We start from the raw sequence: 16165 nt of genomic DNA, 5'->3' as shown, positions 1-16165 counted from the left end.
AATGCAAAGACTAAGTGAACTTCTCTCCTTTTTATCTGCTTTCAATTGTGATTTTTATATTGCCCACACCTGTTACTTGCCCCATGTGAGTTTAAAGGAGCATCACATGCTTGAAACAATCTTATTTTCCCACAATTTTGAAAGGGTGCCAATAATTTTGTCCAGCCCATTTTTGGAGTTTGGTGGGACATTTTCCTCCCTTTTTTGGTTTGGTTCCAATACACACAAAGGGAATAAACACGTGTATAGCAAAACATGTGTTACTGCAATCCTTTTCTGTAAGAAATACTTAATTTTCCAGAAAAATTTCAAGGGTGCCAACATTTACGGCCATGACTGTATATGGAAATGTGTATTGGGTGACACAGAAACATATGAGGTGTTACCAAATGACCCCATGTCTGAATATTGGAGAGAATTGATCAAATAAATCCTGAGCACTGAAGAATTTGATTATCTGCTACCAACAGCACTCATCACACCAGTATTTTACGCCTTACCTAAGGTTCACAATGGCCTAACCCCCGCTAAAGGGAAGGCCGATTGTTTTAGGGATTGGTGGGTTGTCACACAACCTTGTTATGTGGATAATGTGCTCAGGAGTTTTGTATGTCAAGGCACTTTACTCGTCTATACCCCATACACAAGGTTTGAAAGCGGTGGAATATTACTTAGCCTCACAGGGTGTGCAATATAGAAACCATAATAGCTTTATCTTGTGTATCTTAACTAGGAACTATTTCTTTTTTAATGGTCGCTTCTACCACCAGTGCAGGGGCACTGCGATTGAGAGCCCGTGTGCCCCCATGTATACAAATCTGGTCCTGGGCTGGTGGGAAGCGACCCTGGTTTTTCATGGTGAACGGGAGGTCTTCGAGGTATACACGCTTTTATGGTCTAGATTAGAGCTGCAATGATTAATCAATAAAATCTATTAAATTCGGTAACGGGATTCGTTGTTGACGAATCCAGTTATCAAATAATCGCCCTATTCATTGTCTGCAGCAGTGAGTCACTGTGGAAATTGTATCGCCCCATGTCCTGGACATGCAGTTCCGGGTGCCAGACAGGTGAATTCTTAAGGCATTTAGACCTGCTTCGGGCATCGGAGGGGTATAATGACACTGGGCATCAGAGGGGGGAAGGGGGGAATATAATGAAAGATTGGGCATCTACTTAATAAAGTGTGTGCAGTGCACACCGCTTTACCCATGGGGGTATGTGCAGAGCATTGCACCCTTGTGCCTGTAGTGCAGACACAAGGGTGCAATGCTCTGCACATACCCCCATGGGTAAAGCAGTGTGTATGTAGTACATATACACTGCTATACACATGGTAGTTTGTGCAGAGCATTGCATCCTAGTGTTTGTAGTACTACAGAGTCTGTACTACAGACATGGGTCGGGTGCAATGCTCTGCAGTCTGCACATACCCCCATGTGTATAGGAGTGCTATATAAAAAAGTAAAAAAAATGTAAATAAAGCGCTCCACCAATAAAAATTAGCTCCCTCTTTTCCTATTGTTATACAAAATTTTTTTTTACATATCTGATACTGCCGCATAGCTAACTGTCTGAACTATTAAATGTTAGTAAATCATTAACATTTTATTTTAATAGTTCAGATAGTTACCCATGTGGCAATATCAAATTTACGCTGGTTTCTGTACAGGATCATTAATAATAATCCTGTGCAGCAACCGGTGGTCACATCACATGCTAGAAACTAGTCTAGATTTATCGATGACGTGCTGATTTTATGGGCGGGCTCACAATATGATTTTAAATTCTTTGTTGAGTCATTAAACCATAATGACATAGGGTTACATTTTACATATGAAATAAATTGCTTAACGCTGCCCTTTTTAGACCTCCTCATATCTAAAGATAATGTCGGTAATCTAGAGACCACATTGTACAGGAAGAAAACTGAGATGGGAGAGCTGCCACCCGGTCCCCCTTAAGAGGGGATCCCTAAGGGAAGTATCTCCGTCTGAGGAGGAACTGTTCGGATTTGGGGGGAATTCAAATGGAAGGCTGAGGATCTCAGAAATAGATTCTTGAATAGGGGGTATCCTGATTATATTTTGAAAAAAAACATATAGAACAGCCTTAGATACCCCAAGAGATAAATTGCTCAGTCCAAAGTTGAAAGAAGAAGGTAAATGTACGGTGCGTATTATAGGAACATGTAACAAGGCCGCTCCCCAAGAACGCTCGATATTTCAAAAAACACTGGGAAATCTTTGGACCGTGACCTCGAAGACTTTATAGGTGATTACCCACAGATCCCTTACAGACGGGGAAGGAAATTAAGTCACAGATTGAAAGCTAGTCACTTTACTTCCTTAAAGGGGTATTCCAGGCAAAACCTTTTTTTATATATATCAACTGGCTCCGGAAAGTTAAACAGATTTGTAAATTATGATGTCCGTAAAGAGAAATGAAATATCTGCACTCACCAGTGGGACTGCAAGGTCTTCTTTATTGAGACCTACTCACATGCGGGGTACAGAAGGGAGGGGTGGTGGGGGGACAAGTGGTGGAGACCGAGCTCTAGTTTCGCACACTTGGTGTGCTTTGTCCGGCCATATTACTTCTATTAAAAAATCTTAATCCTTCCAATAGTTATTAGCTTCTGAAGTTTTCTGTCTAACTGCTCAATGATGATGTCACATCCCGGGAGCTCTGCATGATGGGAGAATATCCCCATAGGAACTGCACAGCTCCCGGGACGTGAGTCACCAGAGAGCAGTTAGACAGAAAACAACAACTTAACTTCAGAAGCTAATAACTATTGGAAGGATTAAGATTTTTTAATAGAAGTCATTTACAAATCTGTTTAACTTTCCGGAGCCAGTTGATATATAAAAAAAAAAGTTTTGGCCTGGAATACCCCTTTAAGTAGTACACCCAGCAGTGTCAGTATGTGGCTGGGGAGAAAGGAAACTAAAGGCAACTACTGCTGCGGCCATTGTAAAGCCTGCAAATTCATGATGAAAACTCAAACAGTAGATAATCTACATACGGGGAGAAGTTATCCCATGAGGAACTAAATTATTTGCAGCTCAAAGGCAGTCTTATATGTGGCAACATGTCCTTGCCCAAGCAGTATGTGGGAAAAACTATCAGGGAACTAAAGAAAAGGATCCTGGAACACGAGGGTGATGTGAGAAACCTGAGAGATAAGCCATTGGCTAAACATGTGGTTCAACACCATGGAGGAAACCCCAGAGTATTGAAATTCCAGAGGATAGAGAGTGTCCGCCAGTCCCCAAGAGGGGAAAATCTGGATAAATAACTATTGCAGAAATAAAGTAAATGGATCTTTGAACTAGACAGCCTATCCCTGATAAGGATGATTGAAAATATTAATTATACTTACTTTATCTAGGATACACCATCTACGGTAGATGGGAGTCAGTAGTGGGGGAACCTGATATCGACTGTGAAATAGGGTTTTCGGGGGTTAGGTTCCTGTGTTGGACCGCCCTTTTAAGGACGACCACCCCACCTAGGTCTAGGGCTCTAGTGTAGGTATACTTAGGGAATAGTAGGCCTAGGGGCCCCCCCAAAGTCATTTTCTGTCATGGGGTCCCCCTACCGGCTAGGCAGGTCAGAGGGATTGTTTGTGCTAGATGCAATTTGCACATCCTTCACATTCTCCCATAGTTTTAGTGTATTGTAATTTTACTATTAAAACATATAGTGACCTTGGTCAGTGGTATAGCGACCAAGGAGACAGTGGTCGCTATACCACTGACCAAGGCCACGGTACTTGACTGTTCTTTACCCTTAAAGGGGTACTCCGGTGGAAAACATAAAAAAATAAATAAAATAATAATAATAATAATAAAAATCAACTGGTGCCAGAAAGTTAAACAGATTTATAAATTACTTCTATTTAAAAATCTTAATCCTTACAGTACTTATCAGCAGTTGTATAATACAGAGGAAGTTCATTTATTTTTGAATTTCTTTTCTGTCTACGGTGCTCTCTGCTGACACCTATGTTCATGTCAGGAACTGTCCAGAGCAGGAACAATTCCCCATAGGAAACCTCTACTGCTCTGGACAGTTCCTGACATGAACAGAGGTGTCAGCAGAGAGCACTGAGGACAGAAAAGAACTTCCTCTGTACTATACAGCAGCTAAGTACTGGAAGGATTAAGATTTTTTTTATTTTTAATAGAAGTAATTTACAAATCTGTTAAAACTTTCTGGCACCAGTTGATTTAAAAAAAAAAAAAAATAAAAAAATAAAAAAAAAGATGATTTCCACTGGAGTACCCCTTTAACTTCCTATTCCGCAGCAATCCGGTCTGATGAAGGTCTAATTAACCGAAACGTTACCTTAACTTGTATATTGGATTGCACAATAAATATTGTCTACTTTGCACCGCAAGTGGAGTGACACGTTTATTTTATTTAGCTGCATATGACCAATGAATGTGTGGCTGTGCAATATGTAATTTTCAAAGTACTGTGTTTTCTTTGTCTGCTTTGGGTATGTGCAATAAGGTGTTTTATGTGCAATAACAAGTGTGGGATTGTTTACTGTTGATCATTTGTGCAATAGATCTGATGTGCAATAATCCTGTGCAATAACTTTGTGCACTAATTCTTTGCAATGACTCACACTGCCTGGCACCTTATGTAAGTTCTCTTACTCCATCTTGGATAGAGATTTGTATGTCCTTGTGGGTGATCACTGTACCGTGACACAAGGGCATAGTTGTAATATTATGGCATTTGTTACTCTCTATTATCTCTCCTGAGGAAGCCGACATAACAGCTGGCAGAAACACGTCGAGAGGCTACATATATTTTTATTGAGAGATTTCATGATTGTGGTGGCTGCCTGTGTATAGTATTGTGATTTGTTGGTCTACTTGTTGGACTTTCATGGAGTAATGTTAATATCTATAATCAACACATTGTTTTGGGGTGTATTTTAATTAAACCCAATAAAGTCATGTTTTAATGGCACTTCTTTTTTTGATTTATGGTAATTTTTTGCCGAAAAGTCTTTTCAAAGGGCATTTTCAGAGGATAGGCCGGACAATTATCCTGTTTTTTGGTTAAAGTAAAATGCCAGAAGAAAGTGTGGGGTAAGACACTTTGGAAACTAAGTGTGGGCTAAGTGAAAGACAGTTGACAGTATAGAGAGCAGAATGGTGCAATATGTTACCACTGTATGGTACATTATGTCCTCAAAACATGACAATTGACTGCAGAGACATATGAAAAGACCCACTAAAGCACAGTCCACTTTATGGTTTTCTAACTGTATGAACTCTCTCCCGGCAGATAGTATAGTGTAGGTCAGTGGTCTCCAACCTACGGACCTCCAGATGTTGCAAAACTACAACTCCCAGCATGCCCGGACAGCCAACGGCTGTCCGGGCATGCTGGGAGTTGTAGTTTTGCAACATCTGGAGGTCCGCAAGTTGGAGACCACTGGTGTAGGTAGTGCCAGAAGCCATAGAATTAGCTCTGAATGGTATACAGATAGTCCCCTTCGATTATAATAGGAACAATGCCCCCCTAACATAATTGGAATGTCACTGAACCCCCCCCCCCCCTCCCCCAATCTTAAAGTACTTTTTTAATGCAAGATACACAGATTCCATTTAGAAAAGATTGAGTTGAAGTAGTATTCTTTAAAACTCAGACCCTAGTTACCAAACATTCACCTAGTCTATTATTTTGTTTGCATACAAAGTGACCTATAATGTACCATGCCCATGACAAAATGTGTGAACAACACAAAATATATGTATCTCAATGGCCCAGATTTATCAAACTGTGTGAGAGAAAAAGTGGAGGGATTTTCCCATAGCAACCAATCACAGCTCAGCTTTCACTTTACCTCAGCTCATTATCTGAGCTGTGATTGGTTGCTGTGGGAAAATCCCTCCACTTTTTTCTCTCCCAAGGTTTGATAAATCTGGGCCAATGTATGTTCCAGCATCACTTCCAAATGGAGATCTTTCCATGAAACTTGGTACACATTACTTATGTGTCAACTACAAACATAGGATAGATAAATTAACCCTTACACACCCCATTTGCTAGAGTCTGGGTTTTTGTTCAAAGTCCCATGCTAGTCTATGAAAATGTATGTTCCAGCAAAACTTCCAAACGGCTGGAGATATTTTGATGAAACTTAGTAAACGTTACTTTTTTTTTTTTTTGGTCAAATAAAAATATATGATAAATTAACCCTAACCCTACCCCCTTACGTGAAGGATGGAGTTTTTGTATATAGGACTTCCAGTACCTTACTCAAAGCTCTGCATCTCCTGGTGAGTGCATCAATCCGACCACACCCCATCTCAAAGTGACACCCCTTTTATTTTCTACCCTTTTTGTGCATTAGTCCGGCTTGCAAGTCATGCCCACTTCTACAAAACCACGCCTCCTATTTTCGGCCTACAATCTCTTCATCACAACTCAGCCCCACCTGAGGACGAGATATGAGGGTGGGAGATGAGGACGGGATATGAGGAAGGGATAGGGGTTCGGCTTATGAGGTCCGCATATGAGGTCGGGATATGAGGACAAGTACTTCCTCCTATGTTTCTTTTCCTCCCCCACAAGTATTAGGTAGGAAAAACCGGGCAACGTCAGTACTCAGCTAGTTGCAAATAAAAAAGACTAAATGACACTTGACATATCATGGTACATAGAAGTCTAGTGTTACCATGTATTATATCTGTGACTAAGGCTGATTAAGCTGAAACGCGTCAGTTCTTATCCTGTGATCATGTATTTTATAGATGTCTGTTTTAGCATTAAATAAACCACAGAGCAAGAACATTTGGTATTGGATTTTCTCACGTGTTTCTACTTATTACTAAAGTAGTTGAAAATCTGTCTAAGGGCTTGTTCACACGAGCGGATCTTGCTGCAAATTTTTGTGCAGATTTTCAGCTGCTTATCTTCTACAGCTTTTTTTCTGCTGCTTATTTTTTGCTGGTCAATGAGAAAATAAGTAGCAGAAAATAAGCAGCAGAAAATAAAAAGCAGAAGATCAGCTGTGGTAAATCCAGACAAAAATTGGCTTGTGTGAACAAGCTCTAAGGGTACGTTTACACATGCATATTTTTGCTGCAGATCTTGCTGCCCATTGACTACAATGGGCAGAAAAATCTACTGGCTCAAATCTGCAGCAGCAATACATACATGTGAACGCACCTTTAGGGCTTGATCACACGAGTGGATTTTGTTGTGTATTTTAATGCGGATTTTCAGCTGCTTGCTTTCTATAGCTTTTATTCTGTTGCTTCTTTTTGCTGGTAAGTCAGTGATGAGAGCAGCAGAAAACAAGCAGCTGAAAATAAGCAGCAGATCAGCTGCGGAAAATCAGCACAAAAATCTTCTCATGTAAACGAGCCCCTAGGGTGCATTTACATGTGTGTATTTTCTGCTGCAGATTTGCTGTAGCAGATTTTGCTACCTGAAGTCAATGGGCAGCAAAATCTGCAGCAAAAATTTGCACGTATGAACGTATTCTTGGGGTGGCAAATTTTGCTACCCATTAGTGGGCAGCAAAAATATGCAAGTGTGAAGGCTATATTTGAAATCTCGTTTTTCCTCACAGGTAGACGACTCCCACTCGGTACATCAAAAGCTAACTGCAGACATGGCAGATCAGTCTAACCTAGTCCGCAGCATGCTAGTGCAGGCCGAGGACTCGCGCCTCATGAGGGACATGTAAGTCTTTATTCCTTTCTTCTAGTAAATTTATAGATGTGGCCTTTCATAAACTGTCACCCGAGACAATGCTATGAATGTCTGATAGGATTTTGGTTAGAGTGTTAAACTAGCCAAACTGATAAATTGTTTTTGTGAGCCGGATAGCAAAAGGAATCCTTTTGCATAACAATACTGCCATTCTTTCTTACTGTGTAAACTCCTGATTGTTCTAAGTCAATGAAGTATTTAAAGTGAGTGTATTGCCAATTTATTTTTATTTTTTTAAATGATTAGTGCAGGATACGCAAACCTGTTTTTTTCCTAATTTGTTTCTATTTTCTAGTTAAAAATAAATGGGAGCTCAATGATTGCTCAAGCCGAGGATACTGTGTTGCACAAAAAACCCAATGTGCCAAAAAAAAAAATGCAAGTGGAGAAAAAAATGGGAAACAGTCCTACTAGGCTAGGGGTGAGAGATGGGAGAAAGAACAGAAGAAAAAAATGCAAAGAGTAATAAAATAAATAAAAATAGGAAAGTATTTGCGCTATATGAGGTGCTACAAATATGGATATTTCCTCCGCAACTGGAGATGGATTGTGTATAGTCAATAGCTTTGCAGGGACGGCACCATGCCAAAATAAGTTAGTTAGCAGTAGATAATATTTCGTCGTAGTGTTTGGCAGTGCTGGATGCCCCCTGTTTGGAGCCCACTCTACCCTGACTGCCCAGGGCTACAGTATGAGTGGCTTCAAACTCAGCGGGGGTTGTAGCTGGTTGTCCACAGTTATTGTAATCCTCCGCTTCGGAAACCTCGCTATCACCCGGCGGTGTCAGGTATGCGAGGCTCCGAGCGCAATGTGAGTTTGCCTGTGCGCCTCTTAACGGCTATGCCGATCGTGGGCTGGATGCAGTCATCCTAGCTGCGGCTGGCCAGAGGAGCAGAAAGAGTTCCTGATGGAGCGTGTTTCTTTAATCAGAGGCTCCTAGGGTATAAGTCCTTCCGTGAGTCCACAGTGGGGTTCATAGTAGGTGACTTCTCGGGCTAGACGTGTTTAGGGGAGCCACGTCCCCTTCGATAGCAGTGAGAGTGAATGACTATTTTCTCATTAGTTATTTTGTTTTATTTTAAGTACATGTATTATGGGGGGAAGCCATCTTTTAACAGCATTAAGTTATATGGTTTACAGCAAGTCCCATGAACTTTTCCAGACCCAATTCCTTGTACATTATAAGGGTACGTTCACACGAGCGGATTTTCGCAGCGGCTGCGGATCCGCTGGTGAAGGCCCGCTCTATGCTGTCTTTACATGTGCCTGCTGGTAGCGGCAATACGCAGTGTACTCGCACATCGCGGGAGCTCTCTGCCTAGCTCAGAGCAGGGAGAGTGGCTGCGATGTGCGGTTACACCACGCACATCGCTGCAGTGTGTCTGCTTGTCTTGGCGTATTGCCGCTACGAGTAGGCACATGTAAAGACAGCATAGAGCGGGCCTTCACCAGCGGATCCGCAGCGTAAAATACGCTGTAAATCCGCTTGTGTGAACGTACCCTAAGGCAGACTTGTTCTGTGACCTGGGCAGAGGTTCTTCTACAGGAAAGGGGGAGGCTAAGTTGCTATTTGTTCCTTTATTTCCTGGGGCAGTCTTTCTTTGTATTACTGTACAGATCAGTTTCCAGAATTCTGCACCTTATCGTTGTATTGCTAAGCTTTAGTACCGTGTTTCTCCGAAAATAGGACCGGGTCTTATATTAATTTTAGCCTAAAAAAACACACTAGGGCTAATTTTCAGGGTATGCACATTGAACAACATGGCGGTTCCACGGTATTTAAGACCCTGATCATTTGTCACCCGCGAGCGCAGCTTCTCTCCCCCCCTGACAAATAATTATCAGCCGCTGCGCTGTATCTATTCCTGTGCCCGGGCTGCAAATATTAAAAAGCAATCTTTAACTTACCTTCGTCCTCCGTTCCCCTGTTGCTAAGGCACCGGCCTCATGGTCCCTCCGCTGTTCTTGCTGCTTCCTGGTGTTGTGACGTCTCAGAGCCTTCAGCCTATCACAGGCCGCAGCGATGTCCCGCCTCGGCTGATGATAGGCTGAGCCGAGTGTCATGTAAGAAGGCGGCCGGCGAGCGAGAACAGCGGAGGACAGCGAGGCCGGTTCCTTAGCAACGGGGGAACGGAAGACGAAGGTAAGTTAAAGATTGCTTTTTAATATTTGCAGCCCGGGCATTGTCTAGGTCAGTGGTCTTCAACCTGCGGACCTCCAGATGTTGCACACATTTGCAACATCTGGAGGTCCGCAGGTTGGAGATCACTGGTCTAGGTCTTATTATCGGGGTAGGGCTTATATTGCAGTCCACCCCGATAATCCGGCTGGGGCCTATTTTCGGGGTAGGTACTATTTTCGGGGAAACACGGTACTAGTGGTCTTTTAAAATCTAATGTAAGGTGCAACATTTATAAAAGTGCAGCGTATGTGCTTATATGTGTATGTGGCTGCTAATAGAAAACAATGGGTCATATCCATCTGCATATCTGTTTTAAGTTTCCTTTTTAACATTCAGGAACATTGTGTTTATTGCTTTCAAAAGGTTTTTGTCTTTATCTATCTAAAGCAGGGGTCTCAAACTCCCGGCCCGCGGGCCATTTGCGGCCTGCGGAACGAAAATTTGTGTCCCACACCAGGTATGTGTAATTTGTATTGCCCGACGCCCGGGGCATGCAGTTCCAGGCGCCGAGCAGGTAACTTCTTCAGGCATTTAGCCCTGCTTTGGGCAAGCAGCGCTAAATGCCGGAAGGCTTCACTTACTCCACCCTCTTCCTCCCAGTCTCCGGTTGGTCGGCCTGCCCGAGTCTGATGAGGGACATCGCGCATGTGACGTCCCTCCGCAGACCCGCACAGGAGGACGCCACTTGTCAGGCGGCCGCCGGAGAGAAGCGCAGCGAGGGACAGTTAAGTGTATCCATGTGTGGGTGTCTGTCTGTCTGTGTGAGAGTGGGGGGGGGCGACGACAATGCTGCCTAATGTGGGGAACCCCCAGAAGTGGCACTCCCATCATCTGTCAATTCATGCTATTACCACACGGGGGTAGGGGGAATGGGGGGTTGCTGGTGGATGATGAGGGGCACATGATGGGGGCATTATATGTAAGGGGCGCATGCGGCCCAGCCTCACCCAGCTGCTACCTCCAGTGGCCCCCAGATAATTTGAGTTTGAGACCCCTGATCTAAAGCAAACCTACAGAAAGTGAGCATGGGTAAATGAGAGAATATATTTAATATCTTTCCCAACCAGAGAGTTACAAGCTGTTGGTCTGTAGAAAGAAATTGTTAAAAGTTAATAAATCCTGGGATCACAGCAGCATCAGCACGGACTCTACGGGAGAATATAAGAGCTCAGTAAAAGTTAATTTCCAGTGAAAACTTGTTTTAGAAATTTCACAAAATCAACATTTAGGATCGAAGATAGGTGGGCTCCACTGCTGGTACCAACACAATCATTATAACAGGGTTCCCATATCTCACATTCCACTTTACCACAGAACTGCTGTCAGGAATTCAAATAGAGGGGCAGTCAAACATGCACGCTGCTGCTCCATGTAAAAGAATGTGGGACTTACAGTGATAGGCGAGTGTTGTTGTATTTGGTTTTCTTTGTCCCATTGTTGGTGGACCCCCAGCAATCAGAGACTTATCACCTCTCCTATGGAAAAACATTGCCACTCCTGTCCACAAGTTGTGTGGTGGAGAAACTCAGCCCTATTCATTTCAGTAGTGGAGAATAGACTTCCAGGGGGTGGATGGCTTTGAACGGCGCTGACCAAGACCAGAAGTGTGGAGTAAAGGTAACAGGTTTATTCGGATTTCAAACAATGCAACACGTTTCACCGCGCTTGGTGCCTGATGAAGCCGTGCAAGCGCCTTTCATTATTGGAAATCCGAATAAACCTGTTACTTTTACTCCACGCTTCCGGTCTTAGTCAGCGCCGTTCAAAGCCATCCACCCCTTGGAAGTTTATTCTCCACTACTGCTCTTGTGATTGGAAAGGCTGCAGACCCGGCATTACTAACTCTCCACCCTTACCATTGTTGTGTGTGAGGTCACACAACCACCGATGGTAAGAGTTCCTAGTTATATTACTAGCTTACCTTAAGGTGGTTTTACGCTATGGAGCGCTCTCCTTTTTATCTTCTATTAATTTCAATGGTTCTGCTGCTTTTAAGATCAATTAAAGTCTTGTTAATCATACAGGAAGAACATGAAAAAGCGTTACACAGAACTTTATGACCTCAACAAAGACCTGATCAATCGATACAAGATTCGTTGTAACAACCATACAGAACTACTCAACAATCTGAAGTGTGTAAACCAGGCTATACAGCGAGCTGGACGTTTAAGAGGTACATAAGAGCTAAGCAAACCTGGAGATATAAAGTGTTTTTGGCCATTTTTGTAAGCTGGTCCTGCATTCCTGCACCTACAGCCAACTTAAAATATAATATAAGGCAGTTCCACACATGTAAGTGTTCAGTAAGCAATATCTTGAAAGTGATAAGGTTGGCACTTTATGCTGGAGAGACGCAACACCTCAGAAAAAAAAGAGGAGTGCTTGATAAACCCATAAAATGCATTTTGGACACACAACATTCGGTCGTCTGTGTCTGATCTGTGGGGGTCTGACACTCAACAGAATATCTGTTTGTGTCTGAAACTGCAGCTCAATCAGCATGGAGGGGACTCTGTAAGTATCCATATTTTGGGAACCACAGACTAGTCAGTGCATCACCCAAAAGTGTCTCCTAGGTTATCAGTGACTGTAGTCTGGCATCCCCACTGTGTGTTGAAATGACCCATGCTGATATCAAGCCAATGTGGGTTTTGTCCTTGTTGGACTCTGTTCAGGGAGGTCAGTAACCAGGGCACTGTACAGAACGTGATCAACTCTGCCCAGTGTGTTCTGTACTGTGAGCTCATCTCACACCCCCTAGAGCTAGATGGCTCTGGTGCCTGTATCATCTTCATTCAAAGCAGGTGATCACACAGAGAGCCCCACCCATAAGAGATGGGCAAAGGGAGTAAGGGTATCTGCATCAATAAGTGACATGTCTATTTTTTTTATTGTTCAGATGCGGCAGGTTAAGATGCAGATTTCCTAAAGAAATTAGTGGGACACAATATTAGCATATTTCATATGGACGTAAGCATGGAACCCATGCTGAAATCTGTGTGAAATCTTACATGTATATAAATAACCCTTTTATTTGCAGACAGTAAATCTGCATGTTTCCCTGAGTAAAAAAAAAGTATATTGGGAAAGTGCCTTTAACATTTTATTAATTATAATTACAATAGAATATGAAAAACATTATTGTATTATTGCTGACATGCAAAACCTGTCCTTTTTCCTAGTTGGCAAACCCAAAGCCCAGGTGATCACAGCATGCAGGGACGCAATCCGAAGCAATAACATCAATGCCTTGTTGAGAATCATGCGTGTGGGTGCTACTCCATCCTAGTGGAGACATTCAGGATGACTGTGAACCAGCAGACACAAAGACCAAAGGATTGTGAGACGGTCTTTATTCTGACATAAGGATTACAGATTTATGTGGGTGTAACTGTTTCCTTCAGGCAAGATGAATAGACTGTGTGTACACTAAAAAGCAGATAGTCTGGGGATTCTGGATAAAGGAATGCTCCATGTCTGTTTGTGGTGTATTTAAAGGGGTACTCCAGTGGAAAACTTTTTTTATTTTTTATTTTATTTTTTTTAAATGAACTGGTGCCAGAAAGTTAAACAGATTTGTAAATTACATCTATTAAAAAAATCTTAATCCTTTTAGTACTTTTTAGCAGCTGTATGCTACAGCGGTAATTCTTTACTTTTTTAATTTCTTTTTTATGTTGTCCACAGAGCTCTCTGCTGACACCTCTGTCTGTGTCAGGAACTGTCCAGAGCAGCATAGGTTTGCTATGGGGATTTTCTCCTGCTCTGGACAGTTCCTGATACAGTCATCAGGTGTCAGCAGAGAGCACTGTGGACAACACAAAAAGGAAACTCAAAAAATAAAGATTTTCCTCTGTAGCAAACAGCTGCTAAAAAGTACTGAAAGGATTAAGATTTTTTTAATAGAAGTAATTTACAAATCTGTTTAACTTTCTGGCACCAGTTCATTTAAAAAAATATATATATATTCCACCGGAGTACCTCTTTAGTATAGTAGGTTTTCATATTAAAGGAGCACTCTGGACTATACTGATATCCCTAGGGCAGGGTGTAAAGTGTGGTGCATTACATATCATTAGTAGTCTTCAAATCCATGCGTCATGCACCGACTTCTTAGGCTGCGCAATAGGCATAACTCAATTTTAGCCGTAGGGTTCCTTTAAAGTGTTACTACCATTTTAACCAAACTTATGACATGTCAAATGTGAAAGTTTTGATTAATCAGGTTCTGGGTGCACAGACCCCTACCAATCACTAAAACAAGCAGGGAGAAGTGCTCCACTAAGTGCTTCTTTCCTTGCTGCAGGAACTAATTCTATAGTAGGTCTCTGAAGTCCATCTCCTTCAACAGGGAGAGAAGAGCTTAGCCAAGTGCTTCTCTCCACAGGTTCTAATGATCAGTGACGGTGTCCGCAACCAGACTCCAACTGTAACACTGTAAGTTGTCTCCTCTTTGACACAGACAATCATTCATCTGGGTTTTACAGAGCTTTACACCTGTGGATCTTAATTCATTTTTTGAATATTTATAGCTTTTATAGTCACATTGTTCATTAAAGTTTTGTCTTTACAGATATTGGTATTTCATTTTTCTTTTTCGACAGAGCTTTAATTTGCTTTACAGTCAATGTAGAAAATAAATTATATTTATATATAGCACCCCTGAAATGTTTCAAGAAAATGAAGTATTTCTCACAGAAAAGGATTGCAGTAACACATGTTTTGCTATACACGTGTTTATTCCCTTTGTGTGTATTGGAACTAAACCAAAATGGGTAGGAAAGAAGCAAATTGGACATAATGTCACACCAAACTCCAAAAATGGGCTGGACAAAATTTATTGACACCCTTTCAAAATTGTGGAAAAATAAGATTTTCAAGCATGTGATGCTCCTTTAAACTCACCTGAGGCAAGTAACAGGTGTGGGCAATATAAAAATCACACCTGAAAGCAGATAAAAAGGAGAGAAGTTCACTTAGTCTTTGCATTGCATGTCTGTGTGTGCTACACTAAGCATGGACAACAGAAAGAGAAGAGAACTGTCTGAGGACTTGAGAACCAAAATTGTGGAAAAATATCAACAATCTCAAGGTTACAAGTCCATCTCCAGATATTTAGATTTTCCTTTGTCCACAGTGCGCAACATTATCAATAAGTTTGCAGCCCATGGCACTGTTGCTAATCTTCCTGAGCGTGGACAGAAGAGAAAAATTGATGAAAGGTGACAACACAGGATAGTCCGGATGGTGGATAAGCAGCCCCAAACCAGTTCCAAAGATATTCAAGCTGTCCTGCAGGCTCCGGGAGCATCAGTGCAAACTATCCTTCGACATTTAAATGAAATGAAACGCTATGGCAGGAGACCCAGGAGGACCCTACTGCTAACACAGACATAAAAAAAGACTAAATTTTGCCAAAAGGAACTTGAGTAAGCCAAAATCCTTCTGGGAAACAGTCTTGTGGACAGATGAGACCAATATAGAGCTTTTTGGTAAAGCACATCATTCTACTGTTAACCGAAAACTGAATGAGACCTACAAAGTAAAGAACACAGTACCTACAGTGAAATATGGTGCAGGTTCAATGATGTTTTGGGGTTGTTTTGCTGCCTCTGGCACTGGGTGCCTTGAATGTGTGCAAGGCATCATGAAATCTGAGGATTACCAACGAATTTTGGGTCGCACTGTACAGCCCAGTGTCAGAAAGCTGGGTTTGCATCCGAGATCTTGGGTCTTCCAGCAGGACAATGACCCCAAACATACGTCAAAAAGCACCCAGAAATGGATGGCAACAAAGTACTTGAGAGTTCTGAAGTGGCAGCAATGAGTCCCGATCTAAATCCCATTGAACCCTGTGGAGAGATCTTAAAATTGCTGTTGGGAAAAGGCGCCTTTCCAATAAGAGAGACCTGGAGCAGTTTGCAAAGGAAGAGTGGTCCAACATTTCGTCTGAGAGGTGTAAGAAGCTTATTAATGGTTATAGGAAGCGACTGATTTCAGTTATTTTTTCCAAATGGTGTGCAACCAAATATTAAGTTAAGGGTGCCAATAATTTTGTACAGACCTTTTTTTGGGAGTTTGGTGTGACATTATGTACAATTTGCTTTTTTTCCTCCCTTTTTTTTGTTTAATTCCAATACACACAAAGGGAATAAACATGTGTATAGCAAAACATGTGTTACTGCAATCCTTTTCTGTGAGAGATACTTTAATTTCTTGAAAAATTTCAGTGAT

At 42.0% G+C, this 16165-nt stretch overlaps 1 protein-coding gene across 4 annotated transcripts in view; it reads left to right on the top strand.

Annotated features, from left to right (window-relative positions):
* BBS2 (Bardet-Biedl syndrome 2) overlaps positions 1 to 13511 on the top strand; it is a 56024-nt gene extending 42513 nt beyond the window's left edge. For all 4 annotated transcript variants that reach the window (XM_056526274.1, XM_056526273.1, XM_056526275.1 and 1 more), the window contains 3 exons: positions 7607 to 7719; positions 11956 to 12104; positions 13114 to 13511. In XM_056526274.1, coding sequence (XP_056382249.1) covers positions 7607 to 7719; positions 11956 to 12104; positions 13114 to 13220 — 369 coding nt within the window. In that variant the 3' untranslated portion in view covers positions 13221 to 13511. The remainder of the gene's footprint in view (positions 1 to 7606; positions 7720 to 11955; positions 12105 to 13113) is intronic.
* The last annotated feature ends 2654 nt before the right edge of the window (positions 13512 to 16165 follow it).

This window comes from Hyla sarda, chromosome 6, assembly GCF_029499605.1.
Source record: "Hyla sarda isolate aHylSar1 chromosome 6, aHylSar1.hap1, whole genome shotgun sequence".
Taxonomy (NCBI): Eukaryota; Metazoa; Chordata; class Amphibia; order Anura; family Hylidae; genus Hyla; species Hyla sarda.
The sequence above is the reverse complement of the archived record's forward strand: the minus strand, read 5'-3'. Positions and strand labels throughout refer to the sequence as shown.